The sequence below is a fragment of the Hyaena hyaena genome, unplaced genomic scaffold (genome assembly GCF_003009895.1).
Source record: "Hyaena hyaena isolate Hyena2069 unplaced genomic scaffold, ASM300989v1 scaffold_332, whole genome shotgun sequence".
In the NCBI taxonomy this organism is placed as follows: domain Eukaryota; kingdom Metazoa; phylum Chordata; class Mammalia; order Carnivora; family Hyaenidae; genus Hyaena; species Hyaena hyaena.
Genome location: NW_024080964.1, coordinates 654,009 through 679,680, shown reverse-complemented (window position 1 = coordinate 679,680; position 25,672 = coordinate 654,009). Strand labels below are relative to the sequence as shown.

The window sequence follows — 25,672 nt, the reverse complement described above, 5'->3', positions numbered from 1 at the left end:
TTAAATAGTTAACACTGGTTACTGAGTTGATGATTAAATTTTCTATTTTTAAAATTATTTACAATAACATATATTATTCCCAAGATAAGAAAAAAGTAATGAAAAAACAGAAGAAAAAAGATAAACCTATAGGTTCTATTATTCAAAGGTATCAAGTATCCTACCAATAACTCCCTTTATAATTTTTATTAATCAAAGATATATATCCATCAGCATGAATTTCTGACCCATCCAACAAATGGCAAAGGCACTGAATTGTTCTTTTACCTACAAGCAAAGAATTATGTGAGCTCATGATGAGCCTGGTTTCCATTAATTAGGTGGTGGTGGCTTTATGGAAGTCTAGGACTCTGATCCTAGAGCCATCACCCAGTCTGCATATACTACAGGGAGGAAGCCAAGACCTAGGAGGTTATTTGACTTTGAATCCTCTTTGTTATCTCCTTGTTTCTGGGAAAGCTATTCAATCTCCCTGAGGCTGAATTTCAGTCCCCGCAAAACACCCCCACGAAACCAGGGGGTTGTAGATCACTACCTTATGAGGGGTATAGATCACTACCTTACGAATGTATTAGGAGTAAAACAGTGTGTGGAACCAGTAGCGAGGCACAATAATGTTAATTTCTTTTCCCATCTCCCAGGATCACAAAAATGGTGGCACAGATAAGATAAATTCAGTCTCTGGCTCCCTGTGTAGAGGTCTTTCCATTAGAAATTATTTATTCAACAGTCTATCTTGGCCTGATTATTAACAAATTATTAAAAATAATGAGCTTTTTAACAGATGGAATTCCCCAGCTGTGTCTTTGTTTCTTAGCATCCTTGGTTAACTCTTCTAATCAGTTAATTCTAAAAACAGAGACATATAAAACCCAGGAACTTCATTTGAAAACACTAAGAGCTGTTTATCCCATTAAATCTATTAATTATGTATTAGCGGACAGGCATTTTTTTCTCTATGCAAAAGTAAGTATTTTTACCTCAAATGGAATAATCTGCAAATGCCCATCTAGCCATCTTTATTAATTTTATTTAGAAAGAAATCCATAACAGGGGCACCTGGGTAGCTCAATCGATTAAGCATCTGACTTTGGCTCAGATCATGATCTCAGGGTTTGTGAGTTCAAGCCCCACATCAGGCTCTGCACTGCCAGCTCTGAGCCTGGAGCCTGCTTCAGATTCAGTGTCTCCCTCTCTCTTTCTGCTCCTTCCCCACCTATGCTCTCGCTGTCTCTCTCAAAAATAAGTAAAAACTTAATCTTAAAAAAAGAAATCCACAAGAAATTTTAGCATGCTAAAATTTTTTTTACTGTCTGTATTTTCTACAGCCAATTCCAGGATCCCCGTTCCTCCCCCCGCCCCCTCAACCTACTTAACAGCAAATGAATGATTGAGGTCACAAGTTGAATGCAAAATCTTTGCTTTTTTTTTTTTTAATATATTTATTTATTTCTAGGAGAGAGAGACAAAGACAGCGTGAACAGGGGAGGGTCAGAGAGAGAGGGAGACACAGACTCTGAAATAGGCTCCAGGCTCTGAGCCGGCAGTCAGCACAGAGCCCGACGCGGGGCTCGAACCCACGAACCGCGAGATCATGACCTAAGCGAAAGTCAGATGCTTAACCGACTAAGCCACCCAGGCGCCCCATGAATGCAAAATCTTTGATGCACTCCAAGAAAATATTTTTATGTGACATTTTTGTAGCTAGGGTGAAATCCTTTGTGGTTTTGCAAATCCCCAGTGTTTGGCAGACAGGCAAATAACAATTATCTGAAATGAATGCTTGAAAACGGTAGCATTTGAGCGTGTCATGCTTGCTTGGTTTTACAGCAAATAAGCCTACCAGGTTGGTGGATATTGTTGATCCTTCTCCAGGCGCTAGTCAGAGACAGAAGGGACTTTGGAGATTACAGAGGGCCAAATGAACTCCAAGGTACCTGCCAGTTCGAACAAAATTTGCATTACAATCTGGGAATGGAGATTGGGAAAGATAAACTGCATCTGTTCATTTGATGTAGATTTGCTGGTGTGTTGCTAGCCTAAATAGTCACTGTTTTCCAAACAGGAATTGCTTCTCAGGTAGTGAGAATTCAGAGGTTTGCCAATTCTACAAAAAATCTCATACCTCTCCTGGTGTTACATCTATATGTGCCTTTTTAGAAGGTCACTTGATTTGGAATGTTTCATGTTGGCATTGCTCCGTCTGAATGGGTGATTTCATTAGAAACCTTTGTGTCTGAGGATAATGATCTCTCTATGCTTTGTGGTTGTTTGTTAGAAATATTTCAGTAACTCAGGTCAGAGGTGCACATTCTAAGTGAAAGAAATAATAACTACAAAATAATTACCCTTCTTTAGGAATAATTATTATAAAATTATTACTCTCCTTTTAATTGTCATGTATGGTGAGAAAAGGAAACATCAGCCTTCTTTGGTTCTCGGTGTGTTGATACTACCGGTAGGTGTTTACATTTAAGTTTGTTCAGGTTCAAAGTTACTTTAAAAGTTTTTAAGTTTATTTCTGAGAGAGAGAGAGTACAAGCAGGGGAGGGGCAGAACGAGAGGCGGACTGAAGATTCAAAGCGGGTTCTATGCTAACAGCACACAGCCTGATGAGGGGCTCGAACTCACAAACTGCAAGAGCCAAAGTTAGACACGCAACCGACCAAGCCCAGGTACCCCTGAAGTGGTTGTACACCTGCCTGTCATCCTCCCTAAAGGCCATCACCTCCACAACCGCCAGCGTCCCACGCCTCCTGAGTGGTCCAACCATCCCACAACTGCTTCCCTCAATACTTAACTAAGAGCACCACCATTTTCCCTCTCCTACAGGCACAAAATATTTGGCTTGTCACTGATTTTTCCTCACACATTTGTCACCTGGGTTTGCCTCGTCCTGCTCTCCTGATCCCAGATGCACCTTCTTTCTCACCACTGATCCAAATCCTAGCCTTGCTCATTCCATTTAATTAAACATGGTTCTCTTTGAATTTTCTTAGCACTTGTTTGTAGTTTAAATAAGCTACTTTGAAATTATTTCTGGTTTTATATGTATCTTCATTTGATTTAAAGTTCTCAAGGCAGGGCCACCCGGGTGGCTCAGTCGGTTAAATGTCATGATCTCACAGTTTATAAGTTTGAGCCTAGAGTTGGGGTTTGCACTGACAGTGTAGAGCCTGCTTGGGGTCACTCTCTCCTCTCTCTCTATCCCTCTCCTGCTTGTGCATGCTCGCTCGCTCTCTCTCTTTATCTCTCTCTCTCTCTGAAAATAAACTAAAAAACGATTGAAATTTCTTAAGGCAAAGATCAAGACCAGTATTTTCTTATGTATAACCCCCATTGAACCTTTACCTTCAGCAAACCACTTAGGCCCCCTTTCTCCCACTTCCACATGGGGATTATAGGAATAGCTGCTTTAGCCTGTTCTCAAGGGCATCATGAAGATCAAATAAATGTAAAGAGCCTTTATAAACAGTGAGGAGCTATGTACATAGCGGTAAAGTTATACCAGTTCATACATTTAAAAACTATGCCAAAACGGAGTACTTAATTTCTGTATAGCCATGGAAGTCTTGCTGTTGCTTTCTATAAAGTGCCTCAAGCTTTATGCTTATGGTCTTCCACATGATAAATTATGCAATGAAAATTAAAAAGCTTAGTTATTTGGCTATATGGAAAGATAAGTCATATTTAGAAAGCTTTCGAGTAACATTTCTACAGTTAAGATATATAACATTTCAAGTTAGACATTATGTACAAATACATACATATGTGTGTGTGTGTGTATACACACACACACACACATACACCCACCAAAAAAATGTCTGGAAGATACATCCACATGTTAACAGGAGGCTGTAGATATACTTCATTTTTCATCTGTATACTTTTCTGTATTTTTAAACTCCTCTACAATGAACCTATATTGCTTTTGTAATTTGACCAAAAATTAAAGACATGATGATTTGCCCACTTTACTCCAACTCTGAGGACATCGACCTTTTGTATTTAATCACCATTAAACAATTAGCAAAGTTTGGACATTTTGGAACTTGGAAAGTTTTAAAAACACTGCTAAAATGTTCCTTACACTGCTAGTAGTTGGCTAGAAGTTTTGAGATTCTGTTGGTTGCAGCAGAACAAGTTAAATTTTGTGTGCCTAGTTCAGCTATTACAAATTACATGAAAAGTACTGAAATATAAGCAAATGCCAATGATGTGATGTATCAGGATGAATACGCTATTTTTGGATCTGTTTATTTTAATCACTTTCCAGTTTTGGACACTCTGTGGAAATGCCCTGACTGCAAAAAGAGGGATATTTGGCAAAACAGGGGATCTTCAGACCATCCTTTGCCTTGCATGTGCCAAAGATGACATCACCTATTCTGGTGCTTTAAATGGAGACATCTATGTCTGGAAAGGGCTCAATTTAGTCCGCACCATTCAAGGAGCACACAGTGTGAGTATGTCTATGTGGAAATTTGGTGATTATTAAATAAGTTGACATCACAAGTGTGTTTTCTTGTTGCATTAAAATCAGCAGACTCTGCTGAAAACTCCCTGAACAATCATAAGAGTTCCCAAATTATTATTTTTGTTCACCTAAAAAGAAGTATTTCAAAAGCTCAATTTAATTAGCCTTCACCTCAATTATTGATTCATTGATTAGTGTTGCTCATCCACATCTAGAAGAATAGGACTGTTTCATCATCAGTTTTATCTTACAGATCAGTATTTCTCAAACTTTAATAGTGAATCTCCTGGGGATCTTGTTAAAAATGCAGATTCTGATTCAGTAAGTCTGGGATGATGCCATTGCTGCTGGCCTGGTGGCCCATATGTTGAATAGCAAGAGTGTAGACAACTTTTGTTTTTACACTAGTGAGTTAGTAAGGGTATATTTTCCTCACTCAGTGAGTGAGCATAACCTCTAAGTTTAAATCACAAGCTCTTAAAATGCAACTGGAAACAAGTGACATACTTCTCTTTTGATGGTCTGCTCTGTAAGAACAAAGGCAAGCTTTGCTTCTGACCGTTCTGCTCCCTTTTGACACCTGTGATAATGGTTACATTGCTGTATCTATAGATGATAAAATGAAAATGCTCAGAAGAATGAGAAGATGTGAAAGCAAAAGCCTATTGTAGTAAATGGAAAGTTTATAAACAATTTTAGAAACTCACCAGACCTGTAGCTTATTGACTCCAAATTGGTCCCCATTACTCTTATATAAAGAAAAGTTTAAGCACATCTTAGTAAAAGAGCTGTGAAATTTTAGATCTTTCATTGTCTTGTATGTTGAACCAATTTTCTTGGCTTCACTAATTATGAAAACAATCTTGGGGCAGCTGGGTGGCTCAGTTGGTTAAGCATCTGACTTCGGCTCAGGTCATGATCTCATGGTCTGTGAGTTTGAGCCCCGTATCAGGCTCTGTTTCGGATTGTGTCTTTCTCTCTCTGTGCCCGTCCCCCACTTGCTCTCTCTCTCTCAAAAATAAATAAATATTTAAAAAATGAAAAAAGAAACAAATCTTAAAACAATTCAGAGGTCAGCAGTTGTCTCCATGCATAAAAGCAGCTGCCTTAGTAACCTCATTTCTCTTCACACTGGATCTGATGTCAACAGTATATTCTTATAGCACTTCTCAATAGACCAGGTTAAGTATTTTCCTATGGAGAAGCATCTTCAGGTTATGGAGCTATTTCAGATATGAACAAAAAGCATCTTCATATAATGGTTAACAAATTAACACAAATGTAACTTGCTTTCAGTTAGGCTCAAGTGTGACCTTTTTGAGCTCATTGAGATGCATTTCCATCAGTGTACAAGTAAAAGTGTTTGTGTTCCTAGCCTGCATATCTTTGCCTGACTGTTTTGAGAAGCAATTTATATGAAATGCCTCCAATGTTGTCTTTTCTTTATAAGAATAGATTGTCACATAAAGGAGTTTGATCTTCATATCTACGTTAATCAAGGAATTAGTGAATAGTATTTTTTTTCAAATTGCCATCAGTTTAGTAATGGTAAATGAGCATTTGAACTGATTTGCTTTGGTAGTAATCATGATTAATTTTAACTCTAGCCAAAATGAAAGATATTATAAATGACTACTTGTTCTGTTGTCAGGGTTTCAATAGAAAACAAGGGATTTTAATAAGTTTTTACTTTTGCTTTGTTTTTGGTTTTGTTTTAATCATAAGGATCCAACTATAATGACTATTTAGAATCCTTCAGGTATTGAGTGTAATCTGCTTTCCTCAACAGGCTGGAATCTTTAGCATGTATGCTTGTGAGGAAGGCTTTGCCACTGGTGGCCGAGATGGGTGTATTCGATTATGGGATACTGATTTCAAACCAATAACCAAAATTGATCTCAGGGAGACAGAACAAGGATATAAAGGTAATGTATGTAGTAATATTGATCCATAATTCGAAAAGTGTTAAATACAGTGTGAAGTTCTGTATTTATATTTGTTTCTCTGTACCCCAATTTATTCCAGAAAAGATTTAAGGCAGTTTACATAAATGAATTGAATACAAGATCAAAAGTGTGTTAAAAACAAATGGATACCCCTTCTTCCTCTTCATTTACGTGAAGATATCTGTGGGTACTAGCAATGGCCCTGCTACAAAGATCAATAATATAATGAGAAAACCACTGAGTGATGTCGTGGGAAATGAGACTTTGAATTATAAAACTGGGAAATTCTGGATAAGTTGGTGACCATAAATGAGACTGTACCCAGCTTCTTAAAATAAGTACATAAATAATTGATGGGAAAAACAAGAACAAAAAAATAGCTTTAAAGTTGTAGCTCTCATAGTAGTAGAAGTTAACTTGGGATCAGGGTTGGGGACCTGGATTTAAATCCAAGTTTTACCTATGATAGATTTGAGTCAAATGTTTAAAAACCTGTGGGTCTCAGTTTCCTCATCTGTAAAACGGGATAATATTAGCAACAAACTCATAGAGTTGTGTGAGGATTACAAACATTTACAGAGTGCTTAGAATAAGTCATGGTATAGTCAGCACTCAATAAATATCAGCTATTATTACAATATACTGAGATGTGTACCAGGCAGTCCAAAGCAGTTTATATACATCTTCTTAAATTCTAATGATAGGCTTATAATCTCATTGTTACACATAAAGAATTTGGGTTTGAGAGAAGTGGAAATGTAAACAGAAAAGATAAGATGAAGTCCTAGACGATGTTGGTACTCTAAGTACGTGGAGGGGAGGCTCTATTCACTTGCTGCAGAGGGGCCCCAGACCTTACTCTTGGTTCTTCCAGCCAGTGCTGAGGGAGGGGTGCTCAGTACCATGACTTAAACTGTCCACAAGATGAAAGTTTACTCACTGCTCGGGTGAAGGTGAATTTCTCCCACTGCTGAAATGAGAGAGAAATCTTCTGAGAATCTTCCTAGAGAGTGTTCTGTGACAGGAGACCCAAAGTCCTCAAAAGGCCTGAAGGGAACCATTACTCCCCAGGTTATTCCATGAAGCCCCTCGATGCAGGCTTACAGCAATGTGGCCACAGAGGTTCCTTCAAAGGGCAAATTGTCTGGTGGTGCTCAGAGCTCCCTGCTGGCCTGAGATAGATTCCAGAGGACTGAGAGAAGAATACTACCTATTCTTCAGGCCATCCTTAAATAATGTTGTCAACCAAACCTTTCTTAAAAATTAAGCAATATGGAAGTGAGCTGGATCTTGTACTTCTGCTATGTCCCCAGAGTCCAGTTTCCTAAAATACCTTTTAAAAATACAAAAGGCTAATCTGGAGATTGGATTATTACTTTCTTATGGAAGCTCAGGATCCTGACTGGATGCATTTCTGAATACCAAGCACAGAGGTCAACATAGCCAGTTGTAAAATTTAGTGTCCACGCCAGTGCATTATCAAGGAGACAGTTGAAGCCCGTAAGTTCTCTGTCATAGTGCATGTGCCAGTATAACTTTGTTCAGAAAAATACTTCAATCAGATATGAGCAAGCAAGCACCCATTAGAGCAATGTAAAAAGTGTTAGTAAAGCAGCCAAAAATGTTTGACCTTGAGTCATGAAACTTACTGGTGTATATTTCAAGGTAAACTGAGAACAAATCATATACTTAGATAAGAGACGAGTTAATTTACTTTGTGGGATTACTGACCATAAACTGGCTAGATGTTGGTGAGCATAAACCAGCAATGACGTTCTTTTTGGCACTTTATCCAGCTCATTCAGAAACTATATCACATAATTGAGATATAAATTCCCAGAGTGGATATTAGAGCAGAAGCCATATTTACCTTGTACTTTTATACCTGATACTGAGTCTCTGACCTTGGGGTCTCAAAGGAGAGTTCACAAGCCAGTGCAGAATGAGCATCCAGGTAACTGGGGGTTATCTTGATTGCATGGCCAACTCCTGTCCCTAGGGTCAAAGAAAGACGGTCAGGGGCACCCTGCATTTTGTTTCAGTCTCAACAGATTTCCACATACATGACCTTGCCAAGGTTAAAGCAAATACAGGTGGTGCATGATAGACAGGAAGTTTGCCTGTACCTCATAGATGTGGCCTGTGGTGCCTGGGCTTACAGTTTATCTGGAGAGAGATTGGCATGCATGCACTTGTAGATGGATCACCAGTAAGACAAGATCCATATTTCCATGGAAGTAATGGAATAATAGTAATAAAAGTAATAAAGTGCTTTCAAAGGATTTTAAAGACCATGCTGCAGTTTGAACACAAGGGAGCCTTTAGAAGTTGTGCCATTCCTCAAATGGCAGCCATTTTCCTGCCACCTTCTTGATTTTTACAATCACTGCTTACTACCAATACTCTTATTTTCTCAATATTTTACTTTAAATTTAATTAATTTATTTTAATGTTTGTTTATTTTTGAGAGAAAGACAGGGGCAGACAGAGAGGGAGACAAAAAATTAGAAGCAAGCTTCAGGCTTTGAGCTGTCAGCACAGAGCCTGATGTGGGTCTTGAACTCACGAGCCATGAGATCATGATGTGAGCTGAAGTTGAATGCTAAGCCAAGTGAGATACCCAGGCACCCCTGAATTGATTTTAATACATCTCTTTTTTTTTTTCTTCTCCTTGCTATAAACAGTAATATCTGAAATCATAGCTTTAATATGTTGTTTATTTATATATTTTACTCATTAAAGTACTTACTTGAAATAAAAAATGTTGTCCATGTAGTATCTTCCCCCTCCACTCCCATCAGTGGTGCCTTTACCTCTCACAACACTTTTTTTTCAATATTCATCGTTTATGAAGCCTTCACTATTTTTTAAACATCTTACTTATTTTTGAGAGAATATAAGTGGAGGGAGAGCATAGAGAGGGGGACAGAGGATTTGGAGCAGGCTCTGTGCTGACAGCAGTAAGCCCAATGTAGGACTTGAACTCATAAACCATGAGATCACGACCTGAGCCAAAGTTGGATGCACAACAAACTGAGCCACCCAGGTGACCCACCTGTCACACTTTTCAGAATGCTATAACAGAAATCCACTATGTACTACCAAACTTCAAAAGATTTTCATTTGAGTCCTCTCTTTTTTGTTGAGTGGGGAGGTGAGACTGACTAAAAGTTAATCAATATTGTTACTCTTTTCAATGAACCAGCTCCTGGTTTCATTGATCTGTTCTATTGGTTTTTTAGTTTCATTTATTTAGTTTCATTTTATTTCTTTTATCATTTTCTTCCTTCTACTGGTCTAAGGTTTTGTTTTGTTCTTTTTCTAGCTCCTTTAACTGTAAGGTTAGGTTGTTTATTTGAGGTTTTTTTGTTTGTTTGTTTTTTGCTTTTTGAGGTAGACCTGTATTGCTATAAACTTCTTTCTTAGAACAGCTTTTGCTGCTTTTTGCTCCATCCGAAAGATTTTGGACCAATATGTTTTCATTTTTATTTATTTCCATGTATGTTTTGATTTCTTCTTTGATTTCTTGTTGACCCCTTCATTGTTTACTAGCATGTTATTTAACCTTCCTGTATTTGTGTTCTTTGTAGATTTTTTCTTGTGGTTGATTTCTAGTTTCGTAGAATTGTGGGCAGAAAAGATGCATTCTATGACTTTATTGTTTTTGAATTTATTGAGACTTGTGCCCTAATATGTGATCTATTCTGGAAACTGTTCTATATGCACTTCAAGAGAATGTGTATTCTGCAGTTTTAAGATGGAATGTTCTGAATATTATGTTAGATCCATCTGGCCCAAGGTGTCATTCAAAGCCACCTTTTTCCTTGTTGATTTTTTTGTTAGAATGATCTGTCCATTGATGTAAGTGGTATGTTAAAGTCCTTTACTGTTACTGTATTACTATCAATTATTTCCTTTATGTTTATCATTAGCTGCTTTATGTATTTGGGTACTTTAATGTTGGGTACATAAATATTTATAACTGTTACATCTTCTTTTTGAATTGTGCCCTTAATGACTATTTAGTGTCTTCTTTGTCTCTTTTACAGTCTTTATGTAAAAAAATTTTTTTTAATGTTTTATTTATTTCTAGGAGAGAGAGAGAGAGAGAGAGTGTGAGCAGGGGAGGGTCAGAGAGAGAGAGCGAGTCACAGACTCTGAAACAGGCTTCAGGCTCTGAGCTGGCAGTCAGCACAGAGCCCGACACGGGGCTTGAACCCACGAACCGCGAGATCATGACCTAAGAGAAAGTTGGACACTTAACCGACTAAGCCACCCAGGCGCCCCTTAAAAATTTTTTTTAATGTTCATTTTTATTTTTGAGAGAGAGAGAGAAAAAGAGTGAGCAGGAGAGGGGTAGAGAGAGAGGGATACACAGAATTTGAAGCAGGCTCCAGGCTCTGAGCTGTCAGCACTGCTCGAACTGACATGGGGCTTGAATTCACAAATAATGAAGTCATGACCTGAGCCAAAGTGGGATGCTTAACTGACTGACCCAGGCACCCCTCATAGTCTTTGTTTTAAAGTATTTAAAGCTACCCCAGCTTTCTTTTCACTCCCATTTGTAAGATAAATGCTTTTCCATCCTTCCCTTTCAAGCTGCATATTTCTTTAAGTTTGAAACAAGTCTTTTATAGGCAGTATATAGATAGGTCTTGCTTTTTATCCATTCCATCACCTTATGTATTTTGATTGCAGTGTTTAGTCTGTTTACATTCAAAGTAATTACTGATAGGTATGTACATGGTGCCATTTTATTACTTGTTTTAGGATGGTTTTTAGTAATTCTTCTCTGTTTCTTTCTTCTCTTGCTCTTTTCTCTCACAGTTTGTTGGCTTTCTTTACTGATATACTTGGATTCCTTTCTCTTTATTTTTTGCATGTCTATTACTGGGTTTTTAAATTATTTTTTTAAATGTTTATTTTTGAGACAGAGACAGAGAGGAAGCGCGCACACATGAGCGGGGGAGGGGCAGAGAGAGGACAGACTCCTAAGCAGGCTTCAGGTTCTGTGCTGTCAGCACAGAGCCCAACGTGGGGCTTGAACTCATCAGCTGCTAGATCATGACCTGAGCCGGGTCAAATGCTCAACCAACATAGCCACCCAGGCGCCCCTACTGTTTTTTGATTTGTGGTTACCATTAGGTTTGTACATAACATTTGATGCATAGAGCAATCTATATTAAGGTGATTGTTACTTAAACTTGAATCCATTATTTACTCCTCCCCTCCCCTCAGGTTTTAGGTGTATTGTTTCATACTTTACATTCATTTATTTTGTGAATCTCTTGGCTGAATTTTTATAGATCTACTTAATTTTACTCCTTTTGTTTCCTACTCTTTATACTACTATTTATGGTCTTTCCAGTCATTTCCCTTTAATATTTCCTGTAGGACTGGTTTAGTGGTTGTAAATTCTTTTAACCTCCTTCATTTAAAAATAATTTTTAATGTTTATTTATTTTTGAGAATGAGAGACAGAGTGTGAATGGGTAAGGTGCAGAGAGAGAGGAAGACACAGAATCTGAAGCAGGCTCTAGATTCTGAGCTGTCACCATGGAGACTGAGGTGGGATTTGAACTCACAAACTGTGAGTCATGACCTGAGCTGAAGTCAGATGCTTAACCAACTGAACCACTCAGGCACCCCAGCTCTCTTCTTCATTTTGAATGATAGCTTTGCTGGATAGGATATTTTTAGCTGTAGGATTTTTTTTTTCCTTCATCACTTTGACTATATCATGACGCTCTCTTATGGCCTGCAAAGTTTCTTCTGAAAAATTAGCTTATAGTCTTATGGAGTTTCTCTTGTATGTAACTGTTTGCTTTTCTGTTTTTTACTTTTTTTGTTTGTTCGTTTATTTTAGTGAGAGAGAGAGGGAGTGCAAGCAGGGGAGGGGCAGAGGAGGAGGGAGGGAGGGAGAGAGAGAAAGATCTTAAGCAGGCTGGACACTCAGCACAAAGCCCAACACAGGGCTTAATCCCACAACCCTGGGATCATGACTTTAGTCAAAATCAACCAACTTGAGCCACCCAGGCATCCCTCTCTTGCTGCTTTTAAAATTCTCTCTTTATCACTGCTTTTCACCATTTTAATTACAATATGTCTTGGTGTGGACCTCTTTGGGTTGATTTTGTTGGGGGCTCTCTGTGCCTCCTGGATCTGGATTTCTGTTTCTTCTTCCAAATTCAGGATGTTTTCACCTATTATTTCTTCAGTTAAATTTTCTGTCCCCTTTTCTCCCTTTTATCTGTCTGGGATCTATAATGCAAATATTATTATGCTTGATGGTGTCATTGAGTTCTCTAAAGATTATTTTCATTTATTTTTTTTTCTTTCTCCCATTCAGCCTGATTGCTTTCTATTACTTTGTCCTCCAGATTGCTGATCCATTCTTCTGCCTCCTCTAGTCTGTTGTTTATTTTGTCTAGTGTATTTTTAATTTTAGTTATTGAGTTCTTCATCTCTGATTGGTTCTTTTTTTGTTTTTATCTCTTTAAGGGTCTCACTGAGGTCCTCCATTCTTTTCTCAAGTCCAGTGAGTATCTTTGTGACATTTACTTAAAATTCTCTATCAGGCATATTACTTATCACCATTTCATTTAGCTCTTTTGCTGTGATTTTGTTCTGTTCTTTCATTTGGGACATACTCCTCTGTGTCCTCATTTTGTCTCCCTCTGTTTTTCTGTGTTAGGAATGTCAGCTGTGTCTCCTGTTCTTGAAAGTGGTGGCCTCGGGCCTCCTGGGTGATTCAGTCGGTTGAGCATCCGACTTTGGCTCAGGTCATGATCTCACATTTCGTGGGTTCAAGCCCCGTATCAGGCTCTGTGCTGACAGCTAGCTCAGAGCCTAGAGCCTGTCTTCGGATTCTGTGACTCCCTCTGTCTCTGACCCTCCCCTGCTCATGCTGTCTCTATTTCTCTCTCAAAAATAAATAAAACATTAAAAAAAAAAAAAGGAAGTGATGGCCTTATGAAGAAGATGTCCTTAATACCCTGAAGTTCAATGTCCCCTGTTCATCAGAACCTGGAACTTCATGGGTGTCTCCCATGTTGTTGTATGTGCCCTGCTGATCTGGCTGAACCACTTTTGCCTTTATTTTTGTCATCTGCAATGGGCCTCTTTCCTTGTTGTGGGCAGTGTTTGTCCCTTATGTTGTCAGTGGACCTGTCTGGGTCTTCCTTGGGCTTGAGTTGAGTCAGACCAGGCATTTACCAGAGATACAGTAGCAGTGAACTTCAGGAGAACATGGGAGTGGAGTGTGTGGTGTTAGCAAGGTCTGCATGGGTCTGCTGTGGAAGGGAACCTGGAGATGAGGCCTATCTGGAGCGGTAATATCCACAAGGGAACACAGGGTAGGGTTCAGTGTTTAAGCAAGGTAGGTAGGAATGTTGGTGCTGTGCTGGTTCCTGCAGGTTCCCATGTGTCTAGTTTGGGGATGGATGTGAGGAATAGCACCTGTCAGCACCTGTGTTCTTGGAGAAGTCTCCCAATCTCCCAATGGTCCTTGCCCCTTCAGCATGCTCTGAGATTAGTAAGCAAATATCCTTCCTGTATACCCCAGGCATTCTTCTAGTTGCTCCTTTTATGCTATATCTCCACTGGGCTGTTTGTTGTGCTCTTTGATGACTGACTAACTTAGCATTATGTCTTCAGGGTTCACTTTTATTGTAGCATGGGCCAGAATTTCCTAAGGCTGAATAATATTCTGTTGTATAAACTACATTTTATTTATGCATTCATCTGTGAGGGATACTTGCTTCCACTTTTGGCTATTTAAATAATACTGTGATGAACATGGATGCACAGATATTTCTTTGAGACCCTATATTCAATTCCTTTGAATATATATCTAGAAGTAGAATTACTGGATCATATGGTATTCTATTTTTAAGTTTTTTGAGAAACTGCCATACTGTTTTCCATAGCAGCTGCACTATTTTACATTCCTACTAGCATGGTACAGAGTTCCAATTTCTTTAATCCTTGCCAAACCAGCCATTCCAAGAGGTATGAAGTGTTATGTCATCATGGTTTTGATATGCATTTCCCCGGTGATTAATGATGTTGGGCATTTTTTCATAAGCCTGTTGGCCATTTATATGTCATCTTTGGAAATTTCTGTTCAAGTCTTTTGCCCAGTTTACAATCTGGTTGTTCAGTATTTTGTTGTCATATCTTGAGAGTTCTTTATATATTCTGGTTATTATTCCTTTATCAGGTACATGGTTTGCAAATATTTTTTCCCATGCCATAAATTGCCTTTTCACTATGTTGTTTGTGTTCTGTGATGCACAAAAGGTTTAATTTGATGTCCAATCTTTTTGGTTACCTATGCTTTTGGTTTCATATCCAAAAAATCATTGCCAAAGATTCTGTATCATGAAGTCCCTCCCATATTTTCTTACAATATTTTATGGTTTTAGCTTTTATGTTTAAGTCTTCGATCCATTTTGAGTTATTATTTTTTTTTTTTTTTAAGAGAGGCTATAAGCAAGTGAGGGGCAGAGAGAAGGAGAAAGAGAATCTCACAAGGGTCAGAGAAAGAGAGGATGGAGAGAGAAGCAGGGCTCACCCTAAGTGGGGCTAATGTTCACTTGAAGCAGTGCTCATGCTCACCTGAGCTGGGGCTGGAGCTCACCAGATTTGGGGCTGGAACTTATGAACTGTGAGATCATGACCTGAGCTGAAGTCAGATGCTTACCTGACTGAGCCACCCAAGTGCCCCTTGAGTTAATTTTTGTATATGGTGTAGGTATATTTTTTTCTCTAAAATACTTTTAGTAACTAATTTAGCAGTGAATCTTGACCTGAACGTAAATAAGGCTCTTTGTCTTCATGTGTGAGTATTCTTACACATCACTGCAGAAAATATTTGATTTCAAGGTGCTGCCCCAGGCCCCATTGGATGTATTACATGAGTCCAAAATCCAAAATTTTCTGAATTCCAGAGTTCAAAGTGCACCTTACCCCCAAGGAATCTCAGATATACAGGATAGTGGAACCCCCAATATGTTTTTCAGTGAAAAATCCTGGAATTTGAAGGCTGGTAGACACATTGGATATCAGGATGTAGGACTCTCACCTTTTGGATGAATGCAGTGAGGTCAGTCATTGACATCCAGCTAATTGTAGGATTCAGGCTCTAAGTCCTATCTCACTTTAAACTTAACAATGCATTTTGAGTCAGATCATTTTTAAAACATATTTATGATCTGCATAAAATAATGAAGCTTAAATGACATACAGCGATAACATAAAAGCCAAAACTAATGATTAAAGCAAGGGAACCAAAATGAATTACATTAGTGGTAATAAAATACCTCGATTTAGTGGTTGTTAATGATTATGTCTAAAGGAATATGGTAATTATTCACACACTATAAGATATATATGTACTCATTCAATAAACATTTATTAAGCGTTTACTAAGTGTCAGATACATGCCTAGCAACTGGATTAGCTCATCTAAAAAGCATGTTTCAGGCATTTTATTTAGGAGTTTTTGTGTATTTATTTTAACTTTAAATATAAACTCCAATTCCAGAGATGTATTAAGTCAGGCAGCATTACTTCAGCATTAAGCAAGAGTTGGAGGCCCAAGTCCCCTTACAAGATAACCCTTCATAGACTTGTCCTCACCTCTGCTGATCTTTTGGTGGTCAGAACCACTGTCATTGACATAGATTGCTGCAGTTGCTTTATACTTCCCTGTTTCAAGCATTATTGTCAGAATAGCAGCTAGAGAGATTGTTCAAAATTTACGTGAGCCAGGGGCACCTGGATGGTTCAGTCAGTTAAGCGTTAAGCGTCTGACTTCAGCTCAGATGATGATCTCATGGTTCATGGGTTTGAGCCCTGTGTCAGGCTCCACACCAACAGAGCCAGGTCTGCTTAGGATTCTCTCTTTCTCTCTGCCCCTCCCTGACTTGCACTTTCTCTCTCTCTCTCTCAAAATAAATAAATACACTTAAAAAGATTTTACAAGAGCCAAATCACATTATTCACCTCGAAAAAAGAGTGAGAGTCCTCAGGATGGCTATCAGCTCCTCCCCCTCATGCCCTCCTCCTTCCATCCTGCTCTCTGCCCTGGATACCACCGTCTCCGGTGATCTCTGAGCTCCCAGGGTGTTCCCTCTGCCTGCAACACTCTCCCCAGGGATCTGCCTGACGACTGCCCTCCTCTTCAGGACTTCACTCAAACGAACCTGTCCTGATGTCTTAATTAAAATTGAAACCCACTTGGCCTCTACTCCCCCAGGCACTCCCCACCCCCTTCTGCCAGATCTCCTTCTCACCTTGTAACAAACAATATAATTTGCCTCCTATTATTTTTATTGCTGTTGTGTTTCTACAAGAGCAGGAAATTTTTGTTCACTGATGCTTCCTAAGGGCTTAAAACCATGCCTGGCACCTGGAGGTGCCCTGGAAACAGCTGCCGATGAAAGAAAGAAGAGTGTGTTATGTGAGTGACGGGCGCAGAGCCTTGGGAAGGAGCACAAGTGACCAGGACACAGAGGGTCAGACAGAGCTTGGTTCCTTTCTTTGGTCAGTCGCTGTATTCAAGCTTAAGCCCTTAAAGACCAGTGATGGGAGGTCCGGGAATAGTTTAGGGTGGCCATCACCTCAGATAGGTCACCCTATTATGCAGCACAGAGGGAAGGGCGAAGGATAGGATTGAAGGTGGGAGTCCTGGTTATTCTTCCCCACTATTCTTAATGCCATTTGTCTTCCTCGTAGTACAGTGAGGATCCTAGAGTTAAATGGTTCTCAGTCATGGCTGATTCTGTCTGCTACAGGATAGCTGGCATTGTTTGGAGATGCTTTTTTTTTTTTTACAAATAGTTGATTGTCAAATTAGTTTCCACGTAACACTCAGTGCTCATCCCCACAAGTGTCCTGTTTGGAGATGCTTTTGGTTGTCACAACTGTGGAGTGCTACCAGCATATCTTAGTAGGGCCCGGAGACACTACTGAACACCTTATAGCGACACGTTGCAACGGTCACCACCATGAGGAAGAACTCTCCAGCAGTCACTGTTAACAGTGCTATGGCTGAGCAGACCTGGTATAGAATATTCAAGAGACCAATTCTCAAATCTGCGCGGACCCTGGTTTACAGTAGAAACCGAGAACGCACCTTCTTTTGTTCTGCTGGTTCCTTGGCTGGCTTTCTTACCTGTCTCTGTCACCTCTCCCCCTGCCTGCTCACCATTGTCCGTGGGGCCAGGCCACCTGCTTCACTCTTGTTCCGCTGAGGAAGTGGAGGTGCTACAGGAGACTAAGTGGACGCAGAAGGTGGGGGTGGTGAAATAGGGTGCCAGGGGACATGTGCAGTATATTGTTTGTTCAGACTCAAAAGAGGTGGAATGTGCTGTCAGACGAGCAGAAGCTGACTGTCTGGTTTGTTCTGATAGTAAATCCCCTGTGAACACTCTTCCTGAACGTGTCTTGGATGAAAACCAGCCTGGGTGTTCCTTTGCTGTGTGGGTTTGATCCTGTGTTGCTGCCTTCAGAGGTCCTGTTAGGCTGTGTGGATCCTTCAGAGTTCCTATGGCCGCAGGATTTGGGATCTGATGGAACGAATTTTGCAAAAGCCAAAGGTTTGGTAAAGCGTAACTTTCATTATGAATTCTCTTGGAATTCTCAGGCAGAGAACCCTCGCAGACATGAGCAGCAGGCCGTGAGTCCTTCCTGCTGCAGGAAGCCTGCAGACTAATTTAGGACTAGCCCCTGTCCAGCCTCTGCAAGGCCCGACAGCTCATGCAGCAGCTCCCTGTGTCCATGGAGGCCTTTGTGACTAAGTGCTCTGCAGGATTCCATTTAATTCTTAACCGGGGGTCTCCAGGCACGGCAGCTCCCAGGCATGAGATCGGTGTGGTCACTGGGCCTCCTGCTCAGAAGGGCTCCGTGCTTGGTTAAGTGCTTTTCTAGGGCCACCGTTGAAATTCTTAATCATTTTGTTTTAACAAGGGGTCCCCTGTTTGCATTTTGTGTTGAGCTCTGCAAATCATAATGCCAGGCCTGTCACTCAGTCATCCGTGCTCACGAATCCCTGGGAAATGCACATCTTCCCTCCCCCTTATTTCCTCACGTTCCCAAACTCTGCCTTCAGCATTACCCTTAGGACATCAGGAGTCCCTGGCCTGCTCCAGACTCCCTTGGTGGCCTCAGCCACTTCCTCCTAAGATGAGTCATAGGGTATCAGAGGTCCCTGCTGTCATGTACACATCCTCTCCCTACATTCCCTCCAACTGAGTGAATTCTCTCTTGTGAGTATTTTATTTTATTACCTTTTACCTCTTTACTGAGGGTGCTCCTTAGGAGTGCATCTTTAATAAGGTTAGGTTGATAGAAGAAAGCCATCACCATATCTTGTCAAATTATTGGTACCATGTCCTGGAAGCATATCCATAGAGAAGGGTGTTACCTTTGTGGGAAAGAATGTTTGCTTCAGACTTGGACTGCCCAGATCCTCAGTTTTGTTCTCTGTTGCAGGCTCGCTCTGGGACTTTGGGCAATTAATGTACGTGGTCAGCGCTGTAATTTCCTCATTTATTTAACAGATATTTACTGTCCCTGTTTAGGGCCTGGTGCTGTCCATGGGGCCTCCTCCTGAGTCGTTGTGAACATTCGGCTTATATGTATGATTCTGGGCATAGGCCTGGGTAATGCCAGTGAGGACCATGCCTGTCTACTTACACAGCTGGCTTGTTTGACTCGTAATTGACTTCTCCTCATTGCACTTTCTTTTTGCCTCCTGGTCATCGGACTTGGACTCTCTAATCTCCTAGGGTAGAGTTGCCCAACCTGTGACTGAAAACCACTGCATTAGAACCAGCTGGTGATGCAGCTGGAAATCTGAATTTTCAACAAAGGGACTAAGTCTGATAACACGCGCTAGCTTGGAACCTCTTGGTAGTGATTCTCAACAAGCAGTTCCACCCTGGGGAGCTAAAAATACCTATGCCCAACCCCACTCCAGACCACCAAGAGGAATTTCTGGTTGGTTGGGATTCAGGCATCCATATTTTTAAAAACACTTTTCATGTAGCCTGCTAGGGATTCTCTCTCTCTCTCCCCGCCCCCCCCCGCCTGCCCCTCCTCTGCTCACACACTCTCTCAAAATAAAAATAAGATAAAACGTTTAAAAAATCCTTTTTTTGTAGATTATGATGCACAATGAGAACTGAGCAACTGCTCTTGGCCCTTTGCTGTATATTAGGCCTAGGAGCACTGAATTTAAGAACACAAATAAATACCCCCACCCACACACACACTGTCTTCCCTTCTTGGACTAAATAATTTGGGGAAAAGATCATTTTATTCCCCCAAATAGTTTTTTCTGTCTTTGTGTGGTGGACCACAGCCTCTCCTTCCACCAGCCTGTGGTGCTAGCACATCAAAACAACAACAGCACCTAAGATGTAACACAAGGAAGTAACAGCAACTTCTTTGTATCTCCTGGTGTTCACCTTCCTGGGCTGGAATTGGACTGCACATACAGTAAGGTGCATTCCACTGAGACTAATAGGCACTTGCTGGTTAAGATAACTCAGATTTATTAATTTCCTAAGTGCCAGACACTGGGTCAGATGTTTAAATATATGATTACAGTAATTCCTCCTAACAGTGACGTAAAGTATGAATGCGGATATTCTCTCCACTTCACAGACAGGGACACTGAAGATTTGAAAGATTAAATAGCTTCCCATGGTCACGGCTGTAGGGGCCAGGGCTGGCATATAAATCAGTCCATGTACTCAACCACTGGGTGAACTAATGGAAAATAAGAAGTGTCCTCCAGATCTGTGTTGATATTCATGTACTCATGGACTAGATCTACCCATGCCCTGGTTTCAGGACATGCGCCAAAAGAATTAGAAGGATGCTGTTTACCACTCTGTGGTCTGAATATAAAATGCTGCAAAGGGTTGGTGAGATTTTGGTCTTTGCTGTAGAGGACTTTTTTTTTAAGTGGTGGTTGCTCTTCACTGCCATCTGCTGGCTATCTAGACCAAGCACAGGCCAGAGCCCCACATTTCTCATAGAGGAGTGTGGGAGAAGACCACCTCACCAATTCAGAATGCCTTCAGCTCATATTGTCAAAAGTCTCTGAAACATGCACTTGTCCAGAAGAAAAGAGAACGGTGATTTTAAATAAATAGGATGGTTTTTCCTGGAGCTCTCTTTATTATTGGTGGATTTCTAACCATATTTAAAATAATACCTTCTGTTTTTCTGACTCCCATAGCAGAAGACAAAAAGCAAAAGTAGCTTAGTCATTTCCCAATGCAATGGCAACCTTTTCTAGCCTGGCTAGGAAACCACGATTACATTACCGTTCTCTGCCTTTGTGACAGAGAAGTTAAAACCAAGTCTTCGTGGACAGGAGAAGTATAATACTGTAGAACCCTGTCAGGGATCTGCGACAAACCAGGGGCTCTAGAATGTACCCAGAAGAGACTTTGCTGTTCTCTTCACTAGTCTTGCATGCAGAACAGCAATTAGGTTTAGAAATGGTGAAAATAGGATGTTGTTAGCAAACTTGAATACAGTTCTGTGCCTACTGAGGTGTTTTCAGGAAGTGATTCCTATTTTAAAAAGTTACCTTGTAAGTCAAAGTGGTCCAGTATCCTATCCATTTTTTTAGGTAGACTCCTGGGGTTGACTCGTCTGATGTGGCAGAAACACAATCTGTTCAAAGAACTGAGTATTTGTGGAGAGGCTGAGTTGGTCTCTGAGAGAAAATGTTCACATCTCATTAAGTTTATGTTGTAAACAATGAAAATGTAACAACTTCTTCCCTCCTCTCTCCTCCCTCTGCCCATAGTCAGAAATAATCCATATCAACTTTATTCTATTGCCTTTGCCTTCTGTAAAGCCTCTCCCATATGTTGGTTAGTTGAGTGGAATCTCTTTCTTCAAATGAAATCTGCTGTGAAACATAGATGGTGAGGTGCTGAGGGAAAACAGAGGTGGGATCCTCAAACTCTGCCTCTTGGTCTCTTGGTTTCCCGCCCTCTCCTTGCCAAACCCCACAGGCCCTATGGAGGAATCCAAGAACACTCTGGACGCAGTCTGAAAACACAGTGAGCACTGTTTAACTTGGCTCAGCAGTCTTCACTGAGTTGGAATGTTTTTCTTTGTTCCTAAACCTCTTTTTAAAAGACAAAGCAAACATTTTTAAAATGTTAATATTTGTCAATTCCAGGTGGCAGATTATTTGTTAGAATATTCTTGTACCTTTCTGAATCTGTTCCCCAAAATAAGTAGGTAAAAAAATGGGGTGGTGAGGAGAAAAAACTTTGTATACTGAACCAAATAAATTGCCAGATCTTTGGGAGAAATTTCAGTTTTCAAGCCATTAGCCTCATGGAAGAGGACATGGTGCTGGAGGCCATGGGGAGAACTGTCATGCTGATGCTTTACAGGACAGCCATAGGTGCCAGGCCTGTTCGGAAAGGGGGAGTCCTGAAGACGGGAATAATGAGGGGTTGGGGTTTGACTCTCTCAATAATAGTTAAACACACTGCTGAGATCTATGCATATATCTGTGAGTGTCTATCATCTTTGTTGAGTTGTAACTGACCTATCATCTCAGGTGTACATAATGATTCGATGTATATATATATATATATATATATTGCAAAATGATCACTGCAGTAAGTCTGTCACCACATAATTATCATCTTTTTTCTTTTAATGAGAACTTTTGAAATAAACTCTCTGATCAACTTACAAATTATACAATACAGTATTATGAGCCTATAGTCATCATGCTGTTTGTTACATTTCCAGGACTTTTTTTTAGAACTCCATGTTTGTATCTTTTGACTACCTTTTGCCTACCTTTTACCTGGACAACCACCAATCTGTTCCCTATATCAATGAATTCAGGGTTTTTTTGTTTATTTGTTTTCTTTACATCCCACATAGAGTTCATAGAACATTTATATTATTCTGACTTATTTCACTTAGCATAATGTCCTCAATTGAGGTCTCCTTTTTTATGGCTGAATAATATTCCTGTGTGTGCGCGCGCATGTGCATGCGCATGCATGCCACATTTTCTTTCTTCATTCATTGGTAAACACTTAGCCCAAACATGGAATCAGCCTATTTTAAATAATGCTGCAGTGAACATATAGTTTCATTTTACTTTTGAATTAGTGTTTTTGTTTCCTTTGAGTTAATATCTGTATGTGGAATTATATACTTATGTGTTATATTTTTAATTTTTGAAAAACCTCCATGTTACTTACCATAGTGGCTGCAGCAGTTTACATTCCAACCAGCAGTGCACAAGGGCTTTCTTTTCTCCACATCCTCACCAATACATGTTATTTCTTCTCTTTTTAAATGATACCCATTGTGCAGTGATATCTCATTGTGGTTTTGATTTGTATTTCCTTGATTTTGGGTGACATCCAGACTTTTTCATGTATCTTTTGGCTATCTGTATGTCTTCTTTGAAGAAATGTCTATTCAAATTCTCTTCTCATTTTTAAATTGAATTCTTTATTTTATTTATTTTTTTTTTTGCTTGAGCTTCATGAGTTATTTATATATTTCGGATATTCACATCTTATCAGATATATGATCTGCAAATACTTTCTTCTATTTGGTAGGTTACCTTTTCATTTTGCTTCTGTTTTCCTTTGCTGTGCAGGAGCTTTTTAGTTTGAAGCAGTCCCACTTGTTTATTTTTGCTTTTGTTGCCTTTACTTTTGGTGTCAGGCAAAAAAATCATTGCCAAGAGTAACTTCAGAAAGTTTACCACCTATGTTTTTCTAAGGGTTTTATGGTTTCAGCTCTTATGCTCTTTTTTGTTTTTAAATGTTTATTTGTTTAGAGAGGGAAAGAGTATGAGCATGAGTGGGAAAGGGAGAGAGAATCCCAAGCAGACCCCACGCTCAGCACACCGTGATCACCACGAGATCACTGCCTGAGCTGAATTCAAGAGTCTGATGCGTAACCAACTGAGCCACCCAGCTCATATGTTCTTGAGTCCATAAGGAGTTAACTTTTGTGTATGGTGTAAGATACTGGTCCAGTTCCATTCTTCTGTGTGTGGCTGTCTTCCCAACACCCACTACTGAAAAGACTGTCCCTTTCCCACTGTCCCTTGATTCCTTTGTCATAATTTAATTGACCATATATCGATGGGTTTCTTTCTGGAGTCTCCCTATTCTGTTCATTTATCTGTGTATCTCTATTTATACCAATATCATACTGTTTGGGGTGCTGTAGCTTTGTAATAGAATTTGAATTCAGGAACCATGTTGCCTCCTGCTTTGTTTTTAAGATTGTTTTATCTATTCAGGATCTTTTGTGGTTCCATACAGCAAATTTTAGGTTGTTTATTCTGCAAAAATATGCTGTTAGAATTTTGATAGGGATTGCATTGAAACTGTAAAGTGCTTTGTGTCATATAGACATTTGACATATTTTAACAATCTTAATTTTTTCAATTCATAAGCATAGAATATCTTTCCCTGGATTTGTGTCATCTTCAGTTTTTTCCATCAAGGCCTTATCATTTTCAGTGTACAGGTCTTTCACCTCCTTAGTTAAATTTACTCCTAGGTATTTCGTTCTTTTTGATGCAATTGTAGATGGGTTTGTTTACTTAATTTCTCTTGCAGGTAGTTCATTTTTAGCATATACAAGTGCAGCTGATTGGGGGTATTGATTTTGTATCCTGCAACTTCACTGAAATTGTGATTAGTTCTAAACTTTTTGTGATCCTTCAGGGTTTTCTACGTATCAAATCATGTTATCTGTAAATAGTGACAGTTTTATTTCTTCCTGTCCAATTTGGATGCCTTTTACTTCTTATTCTTGCCTAGTTGCCCCAGGTAGGACTTCCAAATATTACATTGAATAAAAGTGACAAGAGTGGGCATCCTTGTCTCATCTTAGAAAAAAGCTTTTAGCTTTCCCCATTGAGTATATTGTTAGCTGTAGACTTGTCACATGTGGCCTTTGCTTGGTTGAGGGACATTCTCTCTATGCATGTTTTGTTGAGAGTTTTTATCATAAATGAATATTGAATTGTGTCAGATGCCTTTTCTATGTATATTGAGATGATCATGTGATTTATATCCGTCACTTTCTTAATGTGGTGTACCATATTGATTGATACATAGATGTTGTACCATCCTTGTATCCCTGGAATAAATCCCTCTTGACCACAGTGTATGAATCTTTTATAGTATTGCTGAATTTGGTTTGCAAATTTTTTCATGATTTTTGCATCTATGCTTATCAGGGAAAGTGGCCTGTAGTGTGTGTGTGTGGTGTGTGTGTGTGTGTGTGTGTGTGTGTGTGTGTGTGTTTGTGTGTGGCATCTTTGCCTGGTTTTGATATTGGGGTTGTCCAGGCCTCCTACAACTTCATACAATCAGTTTGGAAGGGTTTCTGTCTCACATATTTTTTGGAAGCATTTCAGAAGGATTGATAATAATTATTTAAATGTGTAGTAGAATTCACCAGTGAGGCCATCTGATACTGGGTTTTCCTTTGCTGGAGGTTTTGGATTACTGATTCAATTTCCTTACTCACTTATTGGTCTGTTCATATTTTCTACTTCTTCATAATTTAGTCTTGGTAGGTTGTATGTTTCTAGGATTTTTGCATTTCTTTTAGTTTGTCCAGTTTATATGTATATATCACTTCATAGTGGTCTCTTATGATCCTTTGTATTTCTGTAGTATCAGTTACAAGGTTTCACTTCTGATTTTATTTAAGTCCTCTCTTTTTTCTTAGTTTAGCTTAAGGTTTAACTATTTTGCTTTCTCTTAAAAAAAAAACAAGCACCCAGCTCTTAGTTTCTTTGATATTATCTGTTGTCTTTTTGGTCTCTTAACTTCTTTTATTTCTGCTCTGTTCTTTTTTTCCTTCCTTCTCCTTACTTTGAGCTTCATTTGTTCTTTTCCTTGAAAACATTGAAGTACAAAGTTAGGCTGCTAATTTAAGATCTTTCCTGTTATGTAAGGTAGGTTTTTGTCTCTGTGAACGCCCTCACTGCATCTTACAGGTTTTGGTATGTAGTGTTTCTGTTTTCATTTTTTAAAATTTCTTTTGATTTCTTCTTTGACCCATTGATTGTTCAGTAGCATGTTGTTTAAACGTCACATATACATGAATGTTCTAGTTTTGTTCTTGTCATTGATAACGAGTTTCATTCCATTGTGATCAGGAAAGATGCTTGGTATGATTTCAATCTTCTTAAATTTATTATGAC

The 25,672-nt window shown here is 39.4% G+C and overlaps 1 protein-coding gene across 1 annotated transcript in view; it reads left to right on the top strand.

Moving 5' to 3' along the window:
- The window catches only part of EML6 (EMAP like 6), a 159,377-nt gene that overhangs the window by 9,928 nt on the left and 123,777 nt on the right, over nt 1-25,672 (top strand). Inside the window, exons 5-6 of the mRNA XM_039249179.1 lie at nt 4,277-4,462; nt 6,267-6,402. Coding sequence (XP_039105110.1) covers nt 4,277-4,462; nt 6,267-6,402 — 322 coding nt within the window. The remainder of the gene's footprint in view (nt 1-4,276; nt 4,463-6,266; nt 6,403-25,672) is intronic.